This window comes from Bufo gargarizans, chromosome 10, assembly GCF_014858855.1.
Source record: "Bufo gargarizans isolate SCDJY-AF-19 chromosome 10, ASM1485885v1, whole genome shotgun sequence".
Classification (NCBI taxonomy): Eukaryota; Metazoa; Chordata; class Amphibia; order Anura; family Bufonidae; genus Bufo; species Bufo gargarizans.
In genome coordinates, this window is record NC_058089.1 from 47,349,229 (window position 1) to 47,375,513 (window position 26,285).

At 47.0% G+C, this 26,285-nt stretch overlaps 1 protein-coding gene across 1 annotated transcript in view; it reads left to right on the forward strand.

Moving 5' to 3' along the window:
* Window positions 1-26,285, forward strand: part of C10H11orf49 (chromosome 10 C11orf49 homolog) — a 132,176-nt gene that overhangs the window by 66,208 nt on the left and 39,683 nt on the right. Inside the window, exon 3 of the mRNA XM_044270140.1 lies at window positions 15,550-15,680. Within this exon, the coding sequence (XP_044126075.1) occupies window positions 15,550-15,680 (131 nt within the window). The remainder of the gene's footprint in view (window positions 1-15,549; window positions 15,681-26,285) is intronic.

Genomic DNA, 26,285 nt, shown 5'->3' on the forward strand with positions numbered 1-26,285 from the left:
ATCTGTAACCAGGCCTGACCACCTAGTGTTTTAACCCATTCTTGTGAGGATAGCCATTATTATTTTTAAATTATAAGAATAAAAGTTAAAGGAGTTCTCCAGGCTTTTACTACTAATGACCTATCCTTATGATAGGTCATCAATATCAGATTGGTGGGGGTCCGACACCCGGCACCCCCGCCGATCAGCTGTATGAGGAGCCGGTGTGCACGTGCCGTCTACCTTCTCTCTTCCTGCTGCTGCTATGACTATGGCAAAGCAGCAGCGAGCAGGAAGAGAGAAGCTGATTGGCGGGGGTGCCGGGTGTGTGTGCTCTCCGTTCACTTCAGGACCTCGTTTTAGAGACAGTAGAAGGTCCCAGAGGACCCACACGTATTGGACATTTATGGCATATCCCTTTTAAAGGGTTGTTTCCATCCTGGGTATTTTAAGGTGCGGGTCCCACCTCAGTGGAAGTCTATGGAAGTTATGGACAGAGAGGAACAGGCAGTATGTAATGAGGACCACAGCAAGGCAGTCGAGCATGTGTTGCTCCATTCAGACTATAGAAGTGACAGTGGCAGTAGAGCAGCAGTCATTCCCATGGCCAGTTGGACTCCTGGTAGATAGGTGATCAACCATTTTAGGTGGGATATCCTTTTAAAGTTAGAAGTGTATCCCCTATCTACAGTACAGGGGTTAAGGGGCTTGGCCCATCTAATGTATTGGGTGCATATCGCTAGGATATGCCCCCAATGTCTGATTGGTGTTGGTCCCTCGCCTATATCTAGAACAGAGCCCACAAGGTGAAGGAGAGAGGACCGCGCGTGTGACCACCCTGCACTTATTTCTATGGGACTGCTCAGCCTCATAGAAGTGAATGGAGCGGTGGCTATGCTTGCCATTCATTTCTATGGGACTTCTGAAAATAGCCGAGCCTGCTGCTCTGCAAATTTTCAGCACTCCGGTAGAAATGAAAGGAGGACGGCTGCGCATGCGCAATCTGTTCTTCACTTTGCGGACTCCGTTCTAGATAGGTGGGACCCGCACCTATCAAACATTGGAGGCATATCCTAGCGATATGTCCCTAATGTATGAGATGGTCCAACCCCTTTAAGTATCTGATCTATGGTGGCCTCACTGCCTCCAATCTCAAGAACAGGGGTCCAATGCCCCTATATGAATGGAGCGACAGGTCGTGCACGTTCATTGCTGCTTCACTCATTCTCTGGGGGGACTGCTGAAGATAGCCGAGCGCCGTACACCCGTGGGCAACCCCTTTACGTGATTTGTAAAGGAGGCAAACCTGTGGCAGATGGAGCGCTCTGGTAGCATTGGATGCCATATATAAGTAGTAGTTGGCAGTGCCCTTTATAGTGGTGGCAGAATGTGTAACCATTGGATGGCCGGGGCGGGCAGAACAGCCTATCAGCCATGACAGGTGGCGATCTGCAAATACCTGTGAATGCAGGATGAAGGTTTCTCTCCGCAGCCGAGCTTATGGAGCTGAAGGAATGATGAGTAACATGTGGGTTGTCATGCTCTCGCGTGTTCGCCTACTACGGTTCAGCGCCAGGGTACTGTCCCTTATCACCCACTCGCAGGTATGTATGTTCCTGTTTGTTCGGTCGAGTATTTTCCAGCCGCTGTCATGGATTCTCCAGGACAGGATACACCTGCCAAACTGGTACTGAAAGAATCGCAGGATCAATGAGACCCTTAATAACCTGCACCCCCAACACCCAACCTGCCATCTATTCTCCGTCCAACCCTTCTTTCTTTATAGAGTGTGACCCGGAGGAGGGGGACATCGCCCCATGCTTTGCCCACAACTATAGAAGGTAAAGTTACTGCACACCCCACTGTGTCGTCCTGATCAAAGGGATGTTCTCCTTTTCTCTTAAGTTCAGCTATTTGACAGCAGATCCTTTAGGCAGATGAGAAAAAGACGCTTTTAACTTACTGACCTCTTTGGGCCAAACAAAGCAGGAGAAGGGCAGGATAAAGGGCTTTAAATGGCTTCTTTGTCACCGAGAGGGTTATCACGGAGTAGCAAGATCGCACGTCGTCAGCTACAAAGGGGTTAACTTTTACTGCGGCCTAAAGTATATTCAAGCTATTGTCCTGCTTTGTGTGTCTCAGCACATACTGCGCGCATACACTGTCATGGGCTATTCTATAGCACTGGCGTATTATATGATGTCTTTCAGGGTAAGCTGTATTGGTCGTTTTATTTCACTAAATTTGTAAAGGCATTGTACACTTTCAGGGACAATTTTTTTTTTCTGATATGCGTTTTTACAGATTTTGGGCTAAAAATAATTTTTTCAATGGGTCCTTACTAAAACTATTCAGCCGTTCTGTCACAAAGGGTTAACTGTTTGGCTAGCTGTGTACTTTCACCCTTATCTCTAAATTACTAAAAGGTCATAAACACTTATTTGAGCCACATTCTTATCAGTCAGATAAGAACTGAGCTATAATGAGTGTTTGGGAGGTCAAAGATCAGAAATAAGGAGCCGTCAGCTGAACTGCCTGATGGAACACAGTAAAAATGCAGAGCCTGCTACTGGAGAATCTCAAGGCTGTAGAGAAAGGGGCTCAACATTTTTAATAAAGATCAATAAAAAAATGATTTTAGCGCAAAGCAAGTACAATACAATAGAAAAAAAATGCCTCCAAAGTTGTACATAGCCTTAATCCCATGATAAAGTAACTCTTCAGCTTGCCTGTGCATCTTAGTGTATGTTCACACACTGGATTTCACGCGGATGTCGGTGTGGATTCTGAATGTAGATCCTCTTGAAATCGACATACCATGCATGTGAATAGGTTTTTGACAACGTCGCATATATGCTTCGGAAATGTTCTGCACGGATTGGTGGTTGCTCCGCGGCACACACCACTTATTTGGGACAGAATTGTCGTGGATTAGTCCGACTGCATGATGGTAGGACTAATCCTTGTGCAAATTTGCTGCGGAGCTACTGCGCACCCACAGTATACTGCAGAAGAACTCCAAGGGTACAACCTCGGATTTCTGTTGAGAAAATACAGGATTTTACCCTCACATTATGAACATTCATTAAAGGGGTTGTGTCGTTTACAAGTCCTGTTTTCAGATACTCTTGTTGGGGACTCTGATTTAGGTTACTCCAGCGTGGTCATTCCGGCAGACAAGCGGAGGATCGGCTGGACACAAACCGCAGCACGCAGCTGGAAAATCCTGCTGGAATTCAAACTGGAGATGTGAAAGTAGCCTTAAAGGAGTTTTCCGGGATTTTGATATTGATGACCTACTGTCACCGCCAGACATCTGAGAAGCTCTGACAGATGTTCTTCAGACCCTCCTGCTTGAGGTTCTTTTGTTTTTACTTTCGTTTTGTCATCTCGTTTCCCTCTCTCAGCTGTCATCTAGTTGCACTGATTGCATCCCTTTAAATCCCCTCCCATACTGCATCACTTTGCGGTTTATACAACTTCCTGGAGTGTGTGCATGCTGGATGCTACAACTGATGCTTCTACAGATAAGTCTGTTCATTATGTGTTCTTGCATAGCAAGACCACATACTATTATCTCACAAGTATATTATTATTCTTATTATAGCCAAATTTGCCACCCTAACTCCTCCCACAGTTTTTACACTACATAGACAAAAATTTACCAAAACGTGCAGATTGTTCCCGATCGGATTGCTATTACTTTGTGGAGCGATCCCACCCCCGGGGCCCCCGTGGCGGGCCCCGGAAGCCCCCTTTTTTCCCATAGACTTTGACAGGGTAAATTTTCAAATCGCTCCCACTCGCCAGGCTTTGACGCTAAAGTCACCAAACTTGGGTCACTTAGTCATGGAGTCAACCCGAAAATTTTGGGCACATTTCGGGGACCCCAAAAAGTGGGCGGGGCCACACAGAACCAATCAAAATTTCCCCATTGACTATAATGAGACTTTCAAATTGCTACTCCTCCCACATTTTTAGGAGTACAAATTCCAAACTTTGCTGACTTGGTCGGCACCCACCCGAGTACCTTGCTTGTGCTTTGTTACCCGATCCCACCCTCCGGGCCCCTGGGAAAGGGCCCCCAAAATCCATGTTTTTCCCATTGACTTTGACAGGGAAAATTTTCAAATCTCTCCCAGTCACACAGATTTGAAACTAAAGTCACCAAACTTGGGTCACTTAGTCATGGGGTCAACGCGCAATTTGTTAGAACATTTCGGAGACCCGAAAAAGTGGGCGGGGCCACACAGAACCAATCAAATTCTCCCCATTGACTACAATGAGACGTTCAAATTGCTACTCCTCCCACAGATTTAGGAGTATCAATACCGAACTTTGCACTCTTGGTCGGCACATACCCGAGGATCTTGCTTGTGCTTTGTTAACCGATCCCACCCTCCGGGCCCCTGGGGCGGGCCCCCGAAAACCTCTTTTTTTCTCCCATAGAGTTTTATTGGAAAAATGCAAATGTTTGTCACTCATACAGCTTCGGAGTGAAACTCACCAAACTTGGGTCACTTAGTCATGGGGTCAACCTGAAAATTCCTGTCACATTTTGGGGACATTAAAAAGTGGGCGGAGCTACAAACAACCAATCAGATTTTCCCCATTGTCTTCAATGAGAAATTTTTAAATTGCTGCCATTTCAACATTGTTAATGGCAGGGTTGTTAAACTTAATATATTCGGTTAATAGGGGGACTAGAATTCAAATGTTTAAAAGTGGGAGGAGTCTACAACGGCCAATCAAATTTCAGCTATATGTTTTAATGGGAAAAATTCAAACTGCCGCTGCTCTTAGACTGTTAATGGCAGGATCCCCAAACTTGGTACAGTTGGACAATTTAGGATTAAAATTCTGAAAAGTGGGCGGGGCCAAAAACAACCAATCAGATTTCTTTGATTGATTTCAATGGGAAAATTGAAAAATGCAGAAAATTGAAAAATGCTGCCATTATTGATGTCAGGGGCTTCAAATCTCTGAAATCAGGTGATAGATTAATTTGGATTCAAAAATTTAAAAAGTGGGCGGAGCCAACAACGACAAATCAGATTTTTCCTATTGACTTCAATGATAAACCTTTAAATTGTTGTCATTCTCACAATATTAAAGCCAGAATACCCAAACTTGGCACCGTAGGTCATTGGGTGACTGGGGTCAAAAAAATTTAAAAAGTGGGTGGGGTCTACAACGGCCAATCAAATTTCATCCATTTGTTTAAATGGGAAAAATTCAAACTGCCGCTGCTCTTAGACTGTTAATGGCAGGGTTCCGAAACTTGGCACAGTTGGTCACTGGAGGACTGTGCCAATGTATATCTCATTTTGGGGACGCTAAAAAGTGGGCGGAGCCACAAACAACCAATCAGATTTTCCCTATTGACTTCAATAAGAAACCTTTTAAACAGCTGTCATTCTCACAGCACCCAAACTCGGCAGGGTGGGTCAGTGTGAGACAAAGGTCAAAATTTATAAAAGTGGGCGGAGTCTACACTCCACCCAGTTACTCCGCCCACTCCAGTTGTAAGCTACTGGTGGAGGCAAGAACACATCACACAATTTCCCCAGAAATTGTACCTTTTCTAGTTTATTTGTGTTTTCCTGTTTGCTTGATCCTAGGTGACCCTGACTCCCTCCGTATTAAGTGTAGGGAGCCGGTGGTCGTGTTCCCTCACTAATATAGGATGTTCAGGTGTCATACAGTCGAGGAACGAGGGTATGCAATTATCTACCATTGAGATTTTTGCATAGGCTGAGCAGTAAGGGAGAGAGCTAGGGCTCTTACAGGGCTTACCCTTTGGTTCCTTAGTTTTGGATCAAGTCAGTCGGATCTTCATTTGTGTCTTCTAGTTTTCTGTAATACCTTCCGTGACACCTATCTTCAGGATAGATCGTGAATATGAGATCGGCGGGGGTCTGACTCCCAGCACCCTTGCCGATCAGCTGTATGAAGTGGCCCATGTGATGTCAGGCTCCTCTGTCACATGGCCTAGGCGCATCTCAGTTCCATTCAAGGGAGTGGGGCTTAGCGGAGATACCAAGCACAGCCTCTATCCAATGGATGGTGCTGTGCTTGGTAGCCATGAGGAGGCCGCGACACTCACCAGAGGTCCAGTGAGCGCCGGCGCGCCGCAAACGTCTTCAAACAGCTAACCGCCATTGTTTGCAGGAGTCGGACCCCCACCTATCTGATATTGGTGTCCCATCGTAAGGAAAGCCCATCAAATTCCAAGATAATCCCTTAAAGGGACCTTTCTAACAAGTAGGGATTGTCTAAATTGGAGATCCCCTTAAAGTTCTTACCATCCAATGGATGACGCTGTGCTTGGAGAGCCATGAGAAGGGAGCGGTGCTATGGTGTTCCAGTGAGTGCTGCAGCTTCCTCAAACAGCTTATCAACTGTGGTGCCAGGAGTCAGACCCCCACCTATCTGATATTGATGACCCATCCTGAGGATACGCCATCAAGTTCCTGGGCAACCCCTTTAAGGGTTCTTTTTAACAAGTGTGGGATTGTCTAAAGTGGAGAACCCCTTTAAATTTCAGCAAGTAACATGAGAAAAATGCTCAAAGAACCATGTACCATTATGATGCAATAACCGGTTACGTGGAAGGGTGCAGAAACCGGAAATATTGTATGTCACGCAACGTCTGGATCCTGCGAGGGGTTTGGGGGAGACATTGCTTCCTGAGATAGGCTGTAAGGAAAATGCCAGGTACTGTATAATACCAGCTTTATAGAGTTCATGCTTTTCATCAAGAGCAGGCCGGTCACACTTGATGACAACCATTGCACCAGACTGGCTCAGACGACGGAGGTCATAAAGAACGCTATTGACTTAGACTGATAATACCGCTATCATTTCAGTAGTAGAAAGTAGGAAGTCCTTGAGGCCGAGGGCGCAATAACTACCGCAGGCCTTCAACACAAAAACAGCAGTGTAATAGAAATCTAAAGGGTCAGTTTCGTAAATTGTGGAACCTTTCTCATAATCTGAATTAAAGGGGTATTTCATTTAGAACAGGTTATTCTTTATCCGTATGGATAGGGGATCGCCATTGGTGAGAGTCCAACCGCAGGGACCCACATTGTTCATGAGAACGGCGGACCTGAGTCCCTCGTTTAAGTGGAGCGATGGTCGAGCATGTGCACGATGACTCCATTCAAAGTCTATAGGGCTTCTGGAGATAGCCGGGCACCTCGTGGATGGAAAGCAGAAGAAGACGGGATGCGGCAGCGGCGTGACCAAGATAAGACAGTCAATCCTCGCTGTGAACGGCAAGAGGTTTATTTAGAACTGGTCAAGCAACGCGTTTCGGGGCTGCATCGGCCCCTTCATCATTGTGTCTGCCTGATGAAGGGGCTGTTCGGCCCCGAAACGCTTTGCTTGAAAAATTGTAAATGAACCTCAGTGAAGATTGAATGTCTTACCTTTGTTGCGCAGCTGCCGCATCCCGTCTTCTCTTGCTTCCCTGGTTACTGATCCGGGGCCGCAAGCTGTCCAGAGGGAGCGTCTGCCTTACGATCTACACAACTGGTTATTGCGCCTTCATCGCAACATCCCCAGGTGAGAAGCTCTACAATAGGAGTCTTTCAACTCACCCATATGAGGAACTCTCCCTTTCTCTTTTAGAACCCCATAGAGATGAATGGAGCACTGGTGTGCATGCCCAGTCGGTGCTCTATTCACACCGGGTACATGGGTCCTCTGTTATCATGATTGGGGAGGCTCAGTGGTCAGCCCCCCACCAATCTAACTGGGGATAGGGGATAACTTGTTCTAGCTAAAATATTCCTTTAAAATTGCGGATGACCCAGATTGGTGGGGGTCTGACTCCTGGCACCCCTGCCGATCAGCTGTTCTCAGCAGCTGCCAGAGGGGGAATAGTACACTGTTGGCTATTTTTGGCTGTCCCATAGACATGAATGGAGCAGCAGTACACATGCTCGACCTGCCACTCCATTCGTTTCAGAGGGCCCCCCTTTCTCGTGATCAGTGGTCAGTGCCCCACTGATCTAATAGGTGATAGCTTTGCTTATAGTTATAACAATGTTCCATTGTTGTACTTTATTACAATAATAAGGATCTGATAAAAAAAAAAATAGGGGATAACTTGTTCTAACCGGAATACTCCTTTAAATTGCTGATGACACCCATTTTAAGCTGGCTATAAATGATAATATTTTCTCCCTGGCTTAAAGGGGTGTTCTAGAATTTGGCTATTGATGACCTAGCCTCAGGATAGGCCCCCAATATCTGCTTGGCAAGATTCAGATACCCCACACGCCCACGGATCAAGTGTTCCTGTGTAGCTCTGGCAGCAGACTTCGGCACTGGAATTACACAGCTCTTTCCATCGGGAGGGGGGAATAGGAACTTAAAGGGTTATCCGGTAATTCATATTGACAATGTACGGCGCTGTGCTTGGAAAGCCGCTGGGAGCCTGCAGCGCTCATCCGAGCTCCGGTCAGAATGGTAGCTCTCTGAACAGCTGATCAGCAGGGGTGCCAGGTCCTGGGCCCCTGCCGATGTGATAATGATGATCCATGATGACCTATCCTGAGGACAGGACATCATTATCCATTCTTGGATAATCCCTTTAAAGTGGCCCTGGAAAAATATCCAAGTGTGGCCCCATGTTGTAGGCGGGGACAGCAATACAGAACAAAATACTGCCCCAGCAGAACCAGATACCACAGTGCAGCACAATATACTGCCCCAGCAGAACCAGATACCACAGTGCAGCACAATATACTGCCCCAGCAGAACCAGATACCACAGTGCAGCACAATATACTGCCCCAGCAGAACCAGATACCACAGTGCAGCACAATATACTGCCCCAGCAGAACCAGATACCACAGTGCAGCACAATATACCGCCCCAGCAGAACCAGATACCACAGTGCAGCACAATATACCGCCCCAGCAGAACCAGATACCACAGTGCAGCACAATATACCGCCCCAGCAGAACCAGACACCACAGTGCAGCACAATATACTGCCCCAGCAGAACCAGATACCACAGTGCAGCACAATATACCGCCCCAGCAGAACCAGATACCACAGTGCAGCACAATATACCGCCCCAGCAGAACCAGATACCACAGTGCAGCATAATATACTGCCCCAGCAGAACCAGACACCACAGTGCAGCACAATATACTGCCCCAGCAGAACCAGACACCACAGTGCAGCACAATATACTGCCCCAGCAGAACCAGATACCACAGTGCAGCACAATATACCGCCCCAGCAGAACCAGATACCACAGTGCAGCACAATATACTGCCCCAGCAGAACCAGATACCACAGTGCAGCACAATATACTGCCCCAGCAGAACCAGATACCACAGTGCAGCACAATATACCGCCCCAGCAGAACCAGATACCACAGTGCAGCACAATATACCACCCCAGCAGAACCAGATACCACAGTGCAGCACAATATACCGCCCCAGCAGAACCAGATACCACAGTGCAGCACAATATACTGCCCCAGCAGAACCAGATACCACAGTGCAGCACAATATACCACCCCAGCAGAACCAGATACCACAGTGCAGCACAATATACTGCTGTCTGTAGCTCAGGATGGAACTTTATCATTGTCCTGAGGATGGCAATACAGTTGAAATTAAGAGAGCGGTCGCTGGCCAGGTGCATAATTTTTTCTGAGAGCATCTGATCTTTATGTACGAGGCTGTCAGCGGGCTTGAGCGGCCCCAAGAGCATTGGCCCACCAGGAAATTTCCCTGTAGGGTCTATGGCCAGTCCGCCCATACTATCCATTGTGTAATGGAGCGAACAGGTTACTGCAGTGCTGCTCCGATTCCCCTCAGTAGGAGCATCACTGCAGTAACCAGCAATGTCCACTACACAGTGGATGGAGCTGTGTAGTTCTGGAACCAACCCCCAGTGGCAGAGCTACTGCAGAACAGCTTTTCAGCAGGGTGTCGGACCCCCACCGAGCAGTTATTGAGGGCCTAACTTGCGAATAAGCCATCAATATGAAAATCCTGGAGGAGTCTTATTGCCGAAGAAGCCACTGCATATTGGAATTTTATTTACATTTTGTTTTGTCCAGGACCCATGATGAATAAGACAGATCTTTTGTGTGGTTTGTGGGATTTTCTTCCTGTTCTGTCATAGAGCAACAGAAACAAATATAAAAAAAAATGGGCAAACAAGGTTCTGCAACCTTACACATTTACAGCCCAAAAAATGGCTGAAAAGTTAGGCTCCAACCTCTGAAACTCTCATCTAGCAGAAAAAAAAATTGTTTGGAAATAAATAAATAAAAATTACAATTTGCTTAAAAACCAAGATGATCAATTTAAATTGGGCATAAAAATTTGCTTGCAATAAGAATTCATTGTTTGTCCGGTTTGAAGTTTTCTACACAAAAGTGTCTGAATTTTGGGTTCCTTGAAGTGACCGATCATTCAAAAATTCCCTCTACACCAGGGGTAGGCAACCTGGTGTTGTGAAACTACAACTCCCAGCATGCATACTTGCTCTGCTCTTCTAAGAACTCACATAGAAACGAATGGAGCATGCTGGGAATTGTAGTTTCACAACAGCTGGAGTGCCGAAAGTTGCTGATCCCTGCTCTACACCGTGTGAAGACCTCAGGAGCTTCTGCTGGATATCACATTATTCCAGATTTTTCCTCTGTAGTAGAACTCGTTTGTAATTTCTAGCATTAGATTTCAGTGTCGTCGTCTCATCATTGCAGATTATTTTTTTTTCATCTCTTGTTTCAGTCTTGTGATAATTTGCTCTTTTGTTTTGTTTTGTTTTTTTTCTTTTAATTTTCTTGTTACTCCTTGAGGGAAATCTCTGATTGGGACAATGATTTTCTTCAAGAGGAGTCAGTCAAGACTTGTTGACTTGGCACAGAACTGAAGAAAGGGGTTTTGGGAGGGGTGGTACCTGGCATCTTATGACCTTTTATGTTACTTGTCTACAGGTTTCTGTGATTGCTTAAACGTTTCTCCTGCCCTGGCAGAGGGCCCGCACCTAATTTTAAAACAACCAGAGACAATAGAGCTCATTGAAGAACATCTCAGTACCTGGGGCACGGCAGCCACATGGGCTTTTATTGCACGTCCGCCCCGATCACAATGTTCCATATATCCCTGTGTACTTAGCTGTACAGGTGTCTAGGAATCACGTAGGATAGGCACCTTAAGCGTTAACCACCGAGCTTCTGTGTTGGCAGGTCTATAAAGTCATATACCTGAAGCCTGCACAGATCTGATATCACATACCTGAATACTGAGCAGAGTGCTCGAGGGCACACGGTAAACCACTTCCTAATATCCTACCTTTGGTGCTGCTCATTGGTACAAGGTTTCCACCAAAACGTTCTCAAATGCATTACTTTTAAGCTGTTCATCTTGGTCATACTTCATGGATTCAGTGTTAGGTGGAGTGTTTATTAGTTTCCCATTTAGTAGATGTCTTTTTTCCCGGTAAAGTTTTGGAGGAGCCATTTTTCTAAAATGATTGGACACGGTTGGCTTGCTCTTCTTGATGCCCATCTCCAGCCCATCTCTAGCTGACTCAAGGTCCACCGAGAATTAAAAATGTGGTATATATCTTGTGCTGAGAAGATTATACTTACCTGGAGATCCCTTTCCCCACTTGCAGTTTTTGACCACTGAGCATCATCAGTTGGCATTTTTTGTGGAACGAAAGACCATGTCAGACACCGACCAGAGACCGATTACTTGGAAAGTCGCTCTTGGCAAGTGACAGATGTGAACCCCATGAATAGAAGATCAAGGTGGAGACTGATCAACAATAAGTCGTCCACAATCTCCACAACCTGCACAGATGACAGGTCCTTCTAAAACCTGCACAGATGACAGGTCCTTCCACAACCTGTACAGATGACAGGTCCTTCCACAACCTGCACAGATGACAGGTCCTTCCACAACCTGCACAGATGACAGGTCCTTCCACAACCTGTACAGATGACAGGTCCTTCCACAACCTGCACAGATGACGGGTCCTTCCACAACCTGCACAGATGACGGGTCCTTCCACAACCTGCACAGATGACGGGTCCTTCCACAACCTGCACAGATGACGGGTCCTTCCACAACCTGCACAGATGACGGGTCCTTCCACAACCTGCACAGATGACGGGTCCTTCCACAACCTGCACAGATGACGGGTCCTTCCACAACCTGCACAGATGACGGGTCCTTCCACAACCTGCACAGATGACGGGTCCTTCCACAACCTGCACAGATGACGGGTCCTTCCACAACCTGCACAGATGACGGGTCCTTCCACAACCTGCACAGATGACGGGTCCTTCCACAACCTGCACAGATGACGGGTCCTTCCACAACCTGCACAGATGACGGGTCCTTCCACAACCTGCACAGATGACGGGTCCTTCCACAACCTGCACAGATGACGGGTCCTTCCACAACCTGCACAGATGACGGGTCCTTCCACAACCTGCACAGATGACGGGTCCTTCCACAACCTGCACAGATGACGGGTCCTTCCACAACCTGCACAGATGACGGGTCCTTCCACAACCTGCACAGATGACGGGTCCTTCCACAACCTGCACAGATGACGGGTCCTTCCACAACCTGCACAGATGACGGGTCCTTCCACAACCTGCACAGATGACGGGTCCTTCCACAACCTGCACAGATGACGGGTCCTTCCACAACCTGCACAGATGACGGGTCCTTCCACAACCTGCACAGATGACGGGTCCTTCCAAAACCTGCACAGATGACGGGTCCTTCCAAAACCTGCACAGATGACAGGTCCTTCCAAAACCTGCACAGATGACAGGTCCTTCCAAAAAAAAATGGACATCTGAGTTCTATACTGTATGGCTAACTTCAGACAGGGAGACAACTGTATTGTCACACTGCTTCTAAATTTAAAAGGGTTATCCCTGTGATGGCTAACCTCCAGCTGTGGTAAAACTATGACTCCCAAGATGTACACTTGCTTGGCTGTTCTCAGAACTCCATAGAAATGAATGGAGCATGCTGGGAGTCGTAGTTACACCATAGCTGCAGTGCCGGAGGTTAGCCATCATTGGGTTATCCCATGAGAAATGTAAAATATGAAAATCAGGCGTCATATAGGACATGACAATCTTTTTCTAACAAAACTATAACCAGTTCTGGACCTCACATGGATCCAGAGATCTCCCCATTCATTGCTGCAATATCTCAAGGGGAGTGTCCTTTCTGCTGCAGTTCTCTCCCTATCGCAGCTTAGGAGGCAGTTGAAAGATGAAACTGAGCATGTGCGGCCTTCTTAAGGAGTCGGACAAAAAAAAAACCTGCAGGTGACGTTATACAGATACATTTTATTGAATAGGGCAACTTTGACATCTACGTTGCGCCATCCGATTTTGAGATCCGGCACAGGGTCTCAAAATCGCAGCACAACGCTTCATTTTTCTCCCCATTCATTGTCCATGGGGACAAAACTGACCAAACAGGAACGGAGTGCACAAGAATGCATTCCGTTCTGGTTTGTTGCGTTCCCATGCCGGACAAAAAAACGCTGCAAGCAGCGTTTTTGTGTGCGGTATGGGAAACTGAAGAAGCCGGATCCGGCACCGAAAAACATGTCAAACGGATGCAGCCGGTCTTATTATTCAAACGGATGCGCTTTTCTGTGGTTTTAAGATCCCATGCCAGATCTTAAAACCGGACAGCAAGAACGCAGATGTGAAAGTAGCCCGAGTCAGTGGCTACACACATTTTTTTGAATTCATGCTAATACAAAAGTATTCAGATCCAGGTTCTGGTTTGAAAGCCCTAGATCTCCATCAAGGGTAGCAAGATGTCAGATTGAATGTAATTTTACCCAAATATATGTAAATGATGTAAATTAGAATAGTATTTGTTATGTTGGTTGGGTGCAGCGTATTGCATTTTGAGATCCGTTTTCCCATGTTTATGAGACTTGGCTGGTGAATCATACTTATTTCTGGATCTTTTCTCCCAAGCCTAGGCAAAAAAAAACAACTCCTGGACACAAATTATATGGATGTGTAATTTTCCTCCCATTTCTGGGCACGGTTTCGTCTATATGTTTTTCGTGAATGTCATAACAACCTTTTTAGTCTGTGGACGCTTCCAGATGCTGCAGGATTTCTGTAAACATTTGCTGCCTCCAAATTCTGTGCTCACTAATATAGATATCCCTCCTGTCCAAGCGCGGAGTCACCTTCCTGCTGCAATTCATGTCAACATGATGGGTCTTCCAAGGTTAGGAAGGAAAAAAGAGACGCACTAATAGTTTAAATCTGTTTGATTTTTCCTCTGGATAGGTCATCAGTATCTGATCGTTGGGTGTCCAATCGGGACCCCTGCCGATCAGCTGTTTGAGAAGACACTGATGGTCGCAGCAGCCTTCTTACAGCTCACCAAGCACAGCGCCGTACATTGCATAGAGGCTGTGCTCGGTATTGCACCCCAGCCTAGCCACTTGACCGATAACTGTGATGTCACTGGCCTAGGAAAAGCTGGAAAACGCAACGATGCTACAGCAAACGCCGGTGCCTTTTCAAACAGCTGATCGGCGGGGGTCCTGGGTGTCAGGCCCCTACTAATCAGATACTGATGACCTATCCTGAGGATAATAATTATTCTTAAGGCTACATGAACGTTGTTTGTTTCCGTGTCCGTTCCGTTTTGGTTTTTTTTCGGATCGGATGTGGACCAATTAATTTCAATGGGTCCGCAAATGCCGCATCAGTATGTCCGTTCCGTAGCGCCGCAACATGTCCTATTCTTGTCCGTTTTAGGCCTTGCTACAATGGATCTGAAAAAAAATAAAACAGAGGGCATACGGATGTCATCCGTTTTTTTTTTTGCGGATCAGCAATTTGTGGACCGCAAAACACATACAGTCGTGTGCATGTAGCCTAAGGCTCCATTCACACGTCCGCAATTATGGTTCGCATCCGTTCCGCAATCTTGCGGAACAGTTGCGGACCCATTCATTCTCTATAGGAACGGAATAGATGCAGACATTTCCTTTAAGTAAATGGGTTATCCGAGATGCCGGTACATCCGGCACGTGATCGCAGGCTGGGATTAGAACCCGTATTGCATGCTTGAGTCTGAATCTCTCGTCAGCGAGAACTTCCGAGTCACGTATGCACTGCAGATTCTAATCCTGGGCTGGGATCACGTGGCGTACATACTGGCAGTGCCGGCCGCACGGGATCGCGCGGCATCTCGGATAACACCTTAGAAAGGTCTTTTTTTTTCTTAGAAAGGGCACCCAAAATAACAAGGCCTCCCAACATGATGTAAAGTGGGGGATAAACAACGGTACTAGCGATCATTCATCCCTGGTGCACCTCCCATCGGCTGGTTTCATCTTTGATCAGTGTAAAAGGACTCTTACTCATTAGGGGGCGACTCTTAGAACTTGGGATTCCTGGAGGTATTTCTAATGAATTGTCTTTGTTATTCTTACTATTGTGGTCACCGTCGTCTTTGACACCCAGCAGGGTGATGTGCCCGCTGAGTAACCTGTGCCATCTTCTCTCCCCCTGCAGCTTCACCAGCGTTTCTCGGGGAACCCACGTCCTGTTCCGAGAGTTTGCCTTTGTTCAGTGCACACCGCACAACCGAGCGTCTTTTCTACGTCTCTTCTGGAGGTGCTTCAGGACAATCGCAAAGAATGGGGGTAAGAGAAAGCTGACAGTGGGGGGTTATTATGTTTTCTGCATTGGCAGCGGACCATGTGCTTTGATGTGAGTACCATCTGCATTCAGAATCCCACAGTGGGGGGGCTGAGTAATCTGCGGCTTTGTCATCTTAAGAAGGATTTTATGAATTTTTCATCCTGTAATGAGACAATTTGGACATCTAAGGCCGTTCTAAAGCAGGAATGTAAATGAGTTGTTTTTTTTTTCAGCCACTACGGTCTGTAAGCGCCCACCGATGCAGGTGAACAGAGGGATATTCCAATGAATAATAATCAATATATTTGCTGCTGCTTTATGGCTGGCCTCTCGTGTCTATAAATGCGGAACTTGGCGTTAAAGGGGTCGTCTGACGGGAGGGGGGTTATTTTGGAAACATCTCATAGGCGTATAAAAGAAGCAATACTTACCCTCACAGATTCCCGTTGCTTCACCACGGGTCTCTACGTCCCGGTCCCTGGCTTGACACACAGGAGACGCCTGGTCAGCCAATCAGAAGTGACCCACTTCAGCCAGTGATTGCCTGAGCAGGCGTCAGGCGGGGCAGTCCGTTCTGGAATATGACACTTAACACAAATACGTCTGTATTAGGCTACTTTCACACTTGCGTTTTGTGCGGATCCGTCTTGTATCTGCACAGACGGATCCGCACGAATAATGCAAACGCTTGTATCCGTTATTAACGGATCCGTTCGCATTATTCATTCAAAAAAATGTCTAAGTCAAAACGGATCCGTCCTGACTTACATTGAAAGTCAATGGGGGACGGATCCGTTTTGAAATTGCACCATATTGTGTCAGTGAAAAACTGATCCGTCCCCATTGACTTACATTGTAAGTCAGGACGGATCCGTTTTGCTCCGCATAGTCAGACGGTCACAAAAACGCTGCAAGCTGCGTTTTAGTGACCGTCTAAAACGGATCTCACAAGCGGACCCAGAAACGCCAGTGTGAAAGTAGCCTTAGGCATGGCAGGCAGGCCCCTCTCATTCATCATTTCCTGTGCCTGTTTTAGGCGTACAAAATGGTCTAAATCTACGCCAGCAAGGGAGCAGCCGTAGATTTAGAAGTGGTGGTGGATCCGCTAAAGTTATGTACAAGCTGGCGCCTTTACACCGCCAGCACAGGGCCTTATTGAGACCGGTGTCTAAAATGCCAGTCTTGATAAATTACCCCCTTAGTCGGGTCAAGTTGTGAAAATTGGGCAAGTAATCTTATATAAATCATCAGTATCCTATTTGTGCTCCTATCTTCCACAGCGTTAAAGGGGTCGTCTCACTTCAGCAAATGGCATTTATCATGTAGAGAAAGTGAATACAAACCACTTACTAATGTATTGTTATTATCCATATTGCTTCCTTTGCTGGCTGGATTCATTTTTCCATCACATTATACACTGCTCGTTTCCATGGTTACGACCACCCTGCAATCCATCATCGGTGGTCGTGCTTGCACACAATAGGAAAAAGCACCAGCCTATGTGAGCTCCCACGGTCCCGGCCACCAGAGAGGCCGGCGCGTTTTCCTATAGTGTGCAAGCACGACCAAAGCTGTTGGATTGCTGGGTGGTCAGAACCATGTTAACGAGCAGTGTAATATGTGATAGAAAAATGAATGAAGCCAGCAAAAGAAGCAATATGGATAATCACATTACATTAGTAAGTGCCGTCTATTAACTTCCTCTACATGATAAATGCCACCTACAACTTTAAGGCTGCAGATGACAACTGTGCTACTGAATCACTGAAACGCATTGTTTCCATTGGACCAAAGCTGTAATGTTGGGCCAGTCGCCAGGTGTTGGTTACCATAATGAAACTGCTAAATCTTGTCCTAACCCCTGCATACCAGGAGCACCCCACAAGACTGCATGTGAAGACCGTAGACTATTACATCACACTCATCCGTCACATGGCCTTTCTGCAGCTCTGTCAAATTCAAGGGTATGGTATTGAGCTGCAATACTAATCACAGCCACTATACGATGTAGGGCTCTGTGCTTCATGTAGTACGAAGAGGCTGTAGTGCTTGTCTGCACTGTGGCACCTTCAAATAACTGATCGGTGAGGGTGCTGATGTGTGAGATGGGGAAACAGCTCTCCTTATCTGAACACTGTTTGTGTAGATTAAATTAAATGATCTGGACTGACATTCTGCTGTTTGGCCACAAGATGCCGCTGTTTCCTAAACACAGCTACAGACTGCATATATTTCCATATTCATGAGAGGTGGGGTTACACAGAGCCTGGAGAGGAAGGGAAAGCAAGCAGCCATCTTTGAGGGAGGTGAGACTGAGGAACTGTGTCAGCAGAAGATTTAACAGCATCCAGGTGTAAGAGCATCCCTCAGTGAAGCTGATCGTGTCCAAGACCCTGATCCTGTCCAGAGGAACGAGGATTGCTTTCAGGAACGCTGATGAGAGTTGAGGAGCAAAGCTACATACACTGTGGGACCGCATGCTTGTTAGAGAGGCTTTTGTTTGGTTCAGAGTCACCAGCGGATGCAGAGCAGACCCGGGTCTTTAAGATCGTGCACGCACCTCATTACAGTGTTGTCGCCTAGAGACTGAGACCAGGCCTGTAGTTAGTTAGTTAGGGTCTCTGTTTGTGTCAGGCCACAAGTGCTGCTATTGTCCATTGCAAGGACTCCATAACTTAAAGGGACATTTCACACATGGAGAGCTGATAAACTTCCCACAAACTCAAGCCAGGCTGGCGTTTTGCCTAGAAGGAACACTCAGGCACGTGCTACAGCACCAGTTATGGGAGGGGGAATTCTGTAGAGCTTTGTAAGATTGTAAGCTGTTGTGCTGCACCGCAGGCTAGCCCGCACCACACACCCATACAGGGATTCTTATTTTTTTTAGGGTAATATCAGGTAAGGTGTGGCGGTTTAGTCATGCCCGCCAGTAGGTAACTTACCACGCTTTCCTCCTGCATCCATCGGAGGGCGCCGTGCTGTGCAGCACAAGGGTCTCAGCCTTCGGGCTGGGTGTATGTAAATCTATTGTAGGTTTCCAGCGTTTGTGGTTGTGTTCATTACCACGTTTAAGTAAAATTCTGTTTTGGCAAAAGCTGGTGGTGGCGTTGCTTTCCTCGTCCGTGACTTGGCTGTATCCTGGGAAGCCCACCCCGGTACACGGCTTACAGATGATTATCAGGTAGATAGGTCTGCTCAAGAGGACTCCCCCTCCCTCTTGATTGACAGGTCCAGACATTTCACTCAGTCCTGTCAGTCTCGTGCTGGAGGAAATGTCACATGGAGGTAGTTTGACTGGTCACATGACCCTCCATCATCAGCGAGTTTATGGCATGCAAGCGGGCATACCTTATGAGAGTGACACAGAATATCAAGAAAGGCTATATTATTGCGTGCTCTATAATCATCTTACAAACACATGGATCGACAGTAACCATAAAGTGGCCAACTCTTTAAAGTAGGGATCGAGCGATTATCAGTTTTACCAATATTATCGGACGATATTCAGGATTTTGAACGTTATCGGTATCAGCATCTATTTTGCCGATATACCGATAACGTATAGGGAACAAGGATCGCGCTGCTGTCAGCGCTATCTGTGTTCCCTAAGCAGCACAGGGGAGACGGACGCAGTGTCTCCCTCCCCCTGTGCCACTGCCACCAATGAGAGGAGGGAGGACAAGAGGAGGGGAGGGGCTGTGGCCACTGCGCCACCAATGAGAGGAGGGAGGACAAGAGGAGGGGAGGGGCTGTGGCCACTGCACCACCAATGAGAGGAGGGAGGACAAGAGGAGGGGAGGGGCTGTGGCCACTGCGCCACCAATGAAGATAACTCTCTCATTAATTCATATACAGGAGGTGGGAGCTGGCTTCAGAATCACATAGCCGGCTCCCGACCTCTATAAGCGGTAGATGAGATCTGCGGTAGTTAACCCCTCAGGTGCGGCACCTGAGGCGTTAACTACCGTGGATCGCAGCTACTTGTCATAGAGGTCGGGAGCCGGCTATGTGATTCTGCAGCCAGCTCCCGCCTCCTGTATATGAATTAATGAGAGAGTTATCTTCATTGGTGGCGCAGTGGCCCAAACCCAGAATTAATCATTGGTGGCGCAGTGCGCCCCCCCACCCCAGTATTAATCATTGGTGGCGCAGTGCGCCCCCCCCCCACCCCGGTATTAGACATTGGTGGCGCAGTGCGCCCCCCCACCCAAGCCCCCCAGTATTAATCATTAGTGGCAGTGGCCACAGGGTCCCCCTCCCCCCAACCCAAGTAATTTCATTGGTGGCAGTGGCAGTTCCAATCGGAGCCCCAGCAGTGTAATCCTGGGGCTCCGATCGGTTACCATGGCAGCCAGGACGCTACTGAAGCCCTGGCTGCCATAGTCGTCTCCCTGCTGCTGTGTGCACAGGGCAGCAGGGAGAGTGTGAAGTTCTATTCACCCTAATAGAGCTCTATCAGGGTGAATAGGACAAGGGTTCTAGTCCCTAAGGGGGCTATAATAGTTAGTAAAAAAAAAAAATATATAAAATATTAAGTATAAATGAAAAATAAAGATTTACTAAAAAATAACTACACGTTAACAATAAACATATACATTTTCGGCAGATTTGTGTAGGAATTATTTATTTCTTTTTTTTAAAAATGAAAATTCACAGAATATCGGTATAAATTATCGGCTATCGGCCTGAAAGTTCACAGATTATCGGTATCGGCTCTAAAAAATCTATATCGGTCGATCCCTACTTTAAAGGGGTTATGCCCTTATGTAAAAAGTGTAAATCAGACATCATCAATACCTTTCTAATAAACCTAGAACCAGCCCTGTACCTCACATGGATCCAGAGATCTCCCCATTCACTGCTCCAAATGCTATATTCTCTTCAGGCTGGCAGCTCATGGGGTGTGTCCGTTTTGCTGCAGCGCTCTCCCTATAAGAGCTCATGGGGTGTGTCCGTTTTGCTGCAGCGCTCTCCCTATAAGAGCTCATGGGGTGTGTCCGTTTTGCTGCAGCGCTCTCCCTATAAGAGCTCATGGGGTGTGTCCGTTTTGCTGCAGCGCTCTCCCTATAAGAGCTCATGGGGTGTGTCCGTTTTGCTGCAGCGCTCTCCCTGTAAGAGCTCATGGGGTGTGTCCGTTTTGCTGCAGCGCTCTCCCTCTAACTGCCACAGCTTCTAACAGGACAAACGGCTGGCGGCAGTTTAAGATTTAAATGGAGCGCGTGCGACCAGCTCAGTGAGATGGAAAAAAAATAAGGAAAAGAAGAAACAGCAGGTGGCGCTATACAGATACATTTTAGTGAATAACTCACTGGCTGTGCTAAATTTTTAATTACATTCAATTACAAAGGTATTCAGATCCAGGTGCTGGTTTGAAAAATGTAGAATGTTTTTCGGGATAAAACCAGTGCATATCCCAGGGCTATATAATGGTCGCCTGAAGCCGTATAGCTACTGTGCTCTCCTTCGATAAGTTCCTCTATTAAACATAATTAATCACCGATGAAGGTTTCTCTATATACATAACCTATTATGGGATGTGAAGACTCGGAAAGTCCTGAACCGTGAAATAACATTCTTTATAACTGTCACAGCAGAGTATTATCCAGCGCCGCCGTCCAAACTTGCTATCTCTTTTTTTTATTTCCCCCCTTTTCCCGGTGTCGTCCTTCTCGGTATGCGTAACGGTCTCCTCCCCTCCCTCGCTTGAAATACCTTCAGTTGAACAAATAAAACCAGCGCTCCGATTTTTGCAGTTTATATTGCAAAAATTCCCCTGTAATTAGGATGCTGAGCCTGCCGAGCTGGGACTTGTAGCTGAGAAGGTAGTGGAGATGGAAGGTATGCAGAACAGCACATGGCGGTGGGGAGGGTAAGGAGCGCCGGCAGATGATATCATAGTGTATGTTGATTCCCCCAGAAGTATCCAGTAAGACACGGCCTCGGTCTACGCAAGGCGGCTTGGCTGTTAGCAGATATGGTCCAGTCCACTGAAGATCATCAAGTTGTCACCCGTCGTCATTTACTACCATTGAAAAGTGTCCTAAAACTTTCATTGATCAGCCTGACGTGACTGGAAAGGCCATGTCCCCATTTGCAAGAACCAGCAGCAATTGTGGCCGCGTCTTCAAAAATGTCCGCTTGGTGTCACAGCAGGGGTTAAGTTTGTGATCAGCTTTTTGTCAAGTACTAAGTCATGGAAAGAGGTATCTCCCAAGGAAGAGAACCACCTCCTATGAGGCTACTTTCACACCTGTGTTGTGCCGTCCGGTTTTGAGACAGGGTCTCGAAACCGCGGCACAACGCTTCAGTTTTGTCCCCATTCATTGTAAATGGGGACAAAACTGAACAAACCGGAATGTGGAGCACCAGGATGCATTCCGTTCCGTTTTTTTTGCGTTCCCATGCCGGACACAAAATCGCTGCAAGCATGTAAGTAAGCTTCCCTTTGCAGGTCTGGCCAAGTGTGTGTGTGTGCACAACCCCTTTAAGCTGTTGATTTCAAGCCTTAATTTTTGGGGTCCATGCTGATGAGCTTCATTCCACAAAATGAGCCTTGTTCTGCAGGTCCGATGGTCTGCAAGATGTTGCCCTCCCAGTCGTTATGCCTTTGACGAAGAATGCTCGGATAAAAACGACGTTCTGCTCCGAGTACGTTTCATAAAGTCCCTTCGACAACAGAAGGAAATTTCTCCCCGATTTCCGTCACTAAAGTTACCGTGAGAATGAGCTCCTCGTGGATAAAAAAAGGCTGCATATCTTGGTTAAATCTTAATTATAGGGAATGCCAGCCCGCCAGAGGTTGACTCAGTGCTCGGGTTTGCGGTTCGTGTTTTTAAGCGAGCTCAAAGAAAACAAGTAGAAATGATGGAGCTGCATGGACCTGCTGACCCCGAATAATCCCGACCTGTTATTAAATCTTCAGAGAAGGGACATGCAGACCCCGCGTAAATGACAAGTGAGTGTTAACGTCTGTCGAAACCATCTATAAACATATAAGACATTTAGAAAAATACAGGGCTTTATGTTTGAGGCTGCGGCAGTGGCCCTCGGCGGAGTGGGGCCAAGGGTATGAGGGCTGAGCCTGCTGCCTAGCAAAAAGAATAAAGCCCATTCATCAGCCAAACCCGACCCTTTTGCCCGGCAATAGTCTGATGTCCACGCAGACCTCCGGACTCTCCCCAGACATCTGCCAGATAAGGATCGGGCTGTTAGACATCAACATGCCCAATCCTTTTGTTCTCAGAGGGATAAGCCACCACCAGAAGTGTCTGGCAGTGGCTTAAAGGGGTTGTCCGGGCTACAGATATTGCTTACCTATCCTTAATATCAGATTGGGAGGGTCCAACGCCCTGCACTCCCGCCGATCAGCTGTTTCGGGCACTATACAGTGTATGGAACTGGAAGCAGACAGCTCCTTATACCGTTCACTTTGCGGTACTCCAGCAGTGGAAACTACACAGTGTATGGAGCCTAGTAGAATTAGTTTCCAGCACCGTGGCTACCCGAAACGGCTGTTCAATTGGAGTGCGGGGTGTTGAACCCTCCCTATAGCCCGGACAACCCCTTACGGCCCCACCCCCATACCCATTAGACTATAGCCGGCTGAACCTGCTATTTCCAGTAGAACATGGGCTTCTGGTGGTTTTGTGGTCCCAAACCAGGTGCCAGGTTCCCTGTAATGTCTGTGCTGCCTCTATGGAGAACTATATAATTAGTCCTTGAAGGAAACGCACTGCAGTAGACTTTGTAACTTGCAGAAATGCAGATGATCCTGATTAAACCCTTGTGGAAGTGGAATGTTATCTACAGATCTTGTCTAGGTGCCGAAATCTACTCTTCACAATCAACTAAGATTACATTGCTCAAATTGTAATGAAGCATATTTGTAATAATTCTGCACAGTATCCGGATACGTCATTCGATGTGTCTATGTATCGAACTATTGTATCGTCTTCTGCATAGGTCATCAGTATCTGATCGGTGGGGGTCCGACACCTGGGACCCCCACCGAACAGCTGTTCAAGAAGGCACCAGTAGCGCCGCAGCCTTCTCGCAGCTTTCCATAGGCTATGTGATGTCACATTCATCGGTCACATGGCCTCGCTAAAGTGAATGGGGCTGAGCTGCGGTACCAAGTACAGCGCTATCAATGGGATGGCACTGTCCTTGGTGAGCAGAGAATAGGCCGGAGTGCTCACAGGACACACCCCCTGAGCTGTGATAGGGAAAGAACTGCAGCAGAAAGGACACGCCCCTTGAGCTGCTAGATCGATGTGACGTACAGGGATGGTTCTAGCTTTGTTAGAAAGAGATTGTCATGTACTATATGGCAGCTGTAGGTATCTAGTTCTGCTAAGTTTGGAGACCACTGCACTTCACCTTCAGCGTTGTCATCACTATCCACATATGACCAGAGCTGTCCATCACAAAAGTTCTGCCCACATTCATACTGTAACACTGTGTATGGTGAAGTACTGGAGTGGGGTGTATATCTCACCCAGAATGCTCAGATGGATGAGGTAAAAACAATCGAGGAAAGCCAGGTTTCAGCAAAGTGTAGTTTGCTGAGAAACACTTCTTTAAAGTGTTTTATGGGCCTGGATTTTTATGGAATGGTGATAAGGTTGGTAGAGGGACCTGCCATTCCCCCCCCACTCCTGTACAACATTTCCCCCTAGCCTTGGCTGGGCTCATTACTGTGGGGATAAATACAAAAGCTCATTCCTGACCTGTGCTTGTTGTGCAAAGCCTGATCCCCCTGTTTGTTTAGAAGTACCTAGGTGAGGTATCCTTCTGTTTAGTTAGTGCCCAGACGGGCGGGTATTTTGTTTATGTATTATTTTTGTGTTTGTGCCCATGGAGTCACCCAAGTGAATGTTGAACTTGCATGCCTGTGGTTTTTTTGATTCTAACCTTTGATGCCCATGTTTTGTGTGACTGCCGACCCCGCCCACAAGGACAGAGCCCGACAATATATGTTGTCCTATGTAATACATCTGCCATATACTGCATGTATATGGCAAATCCCTTGAAGTAAATAGGGAATCATTGTGCCCGCACTGGTGGTCAGTCTGCAGGATTTGCTGCACATTCCTAAAATTATGTAGGGCTAGTTCACACAGAGGCATATTCTGCTGCGGTTTTTCAGTTTGAATGCAGAGGACCTGCTCGTGGTTTAGCCCCAATAAATGGAGTTTCGCTGTGAGTGGACACTGATTGCGGTTTCCAGTGACGGTCCATGCATATACTGTAGATTAATGACGGCCACATGAACTGCAGCTTGGCCTCAATGAGAGACAGATAACGTATGGCCCTCCTGCAGTGTTTGGAGAGAATTCGATCCAAATTCCGCAAGTAGTCACCCCAGGGAACACTAGGGTTAATTTTCTGCTACTCTGTTCCATTTTTACCCGGGGAACCAACTGAGGAGGCAGAAATTGCGAATCTTTGTGTCCTATTGCAAACAGAGCAGTGGTGGGAGGCCGCTGCTGCAGCCACTTGTCTTACAGCCAGACATAGGACAGTGAGGAGAAGGAGGGGGGACGTGAATTGATCTTATATTTTTTTTTTTTTTTTTTTTATATTTCTCAATTTTAATTGCAATTTCAGACAAAATAGGATCAAAGGAGAGGAGGAGATTACAGAGGAAAAGGTTGGGATAATTATTTGTATATCCTTTTTCTATAGTGAGTGTTCCTTACAGGGCATCTGTCAGCAGTTTTCTACCTATGACACTGCCAAGCGCACATGTAACAGGTCAGGCAGTTTCATAGGTACAAAACTGCTGACAGATGCCCTTTAAGTCCATCTCCTTTGCGCTGCCTTTATGGCTAACATACACTTGTTTTATGGGATAACCCTATTCCGACTGAACGGTTGCATCTGTTTTCAGAGCGGACCTGCCTGACTAATAACAGTCACGGTGGTCCACATGGTTTGGTTTCACCAGGCGTAGCCGGTCCGTCATTACGTTCCCGGGATCTCTTGTGGTATATTGCATCCTGCTCTTGGTTATTGTAGACTAGAGAGTTTATATGATCGTATTTGTTTGCTAAACATTTGGTCTAAACAGCATTATCGGAGTGACACCAGCATCCATTTCGTATATCGCGTGGTGCCCTTCGCAGGTCTCTGTTCCCACTCGCCACATGGCACACATAGATGTGTGGGGTGGCGCTCTATAGCCGGGGAGGGCGCAGACGCTGGGAGGTATGGAGGACATCGGGACCAGATGGTCACAGCAGGCCTGCGGTGGTTAGAACAGCTGGCTCCAGTTTAGCTCTGTCATTTTCTGCTTCCTTCTGAGAAGATCAGAGCTCCATGGGCAGTCTGTGTGCTGGCTTCACTTCTCGGGAATTAAAGGCTTCGCCCCGTAAGGATGACTGTCCCCTTTGGCCTCCCACTTGTTTATTTTCCTTCTATTCCTGCCCGATGGAACAGCAAATTAGCAAACGAGCGAGCGCGGAGTTTATTTTCTTGAGACAGACCCCAGTCATAGAGGTAGCCAAGTCCTCCTCTCATCTGCAACCATTAGGAACATCTCCAAACCCACACGGGAACTTCACCCACCAACAATTTGCTAAACATGAAAGAAGAGGCTGTTTGGG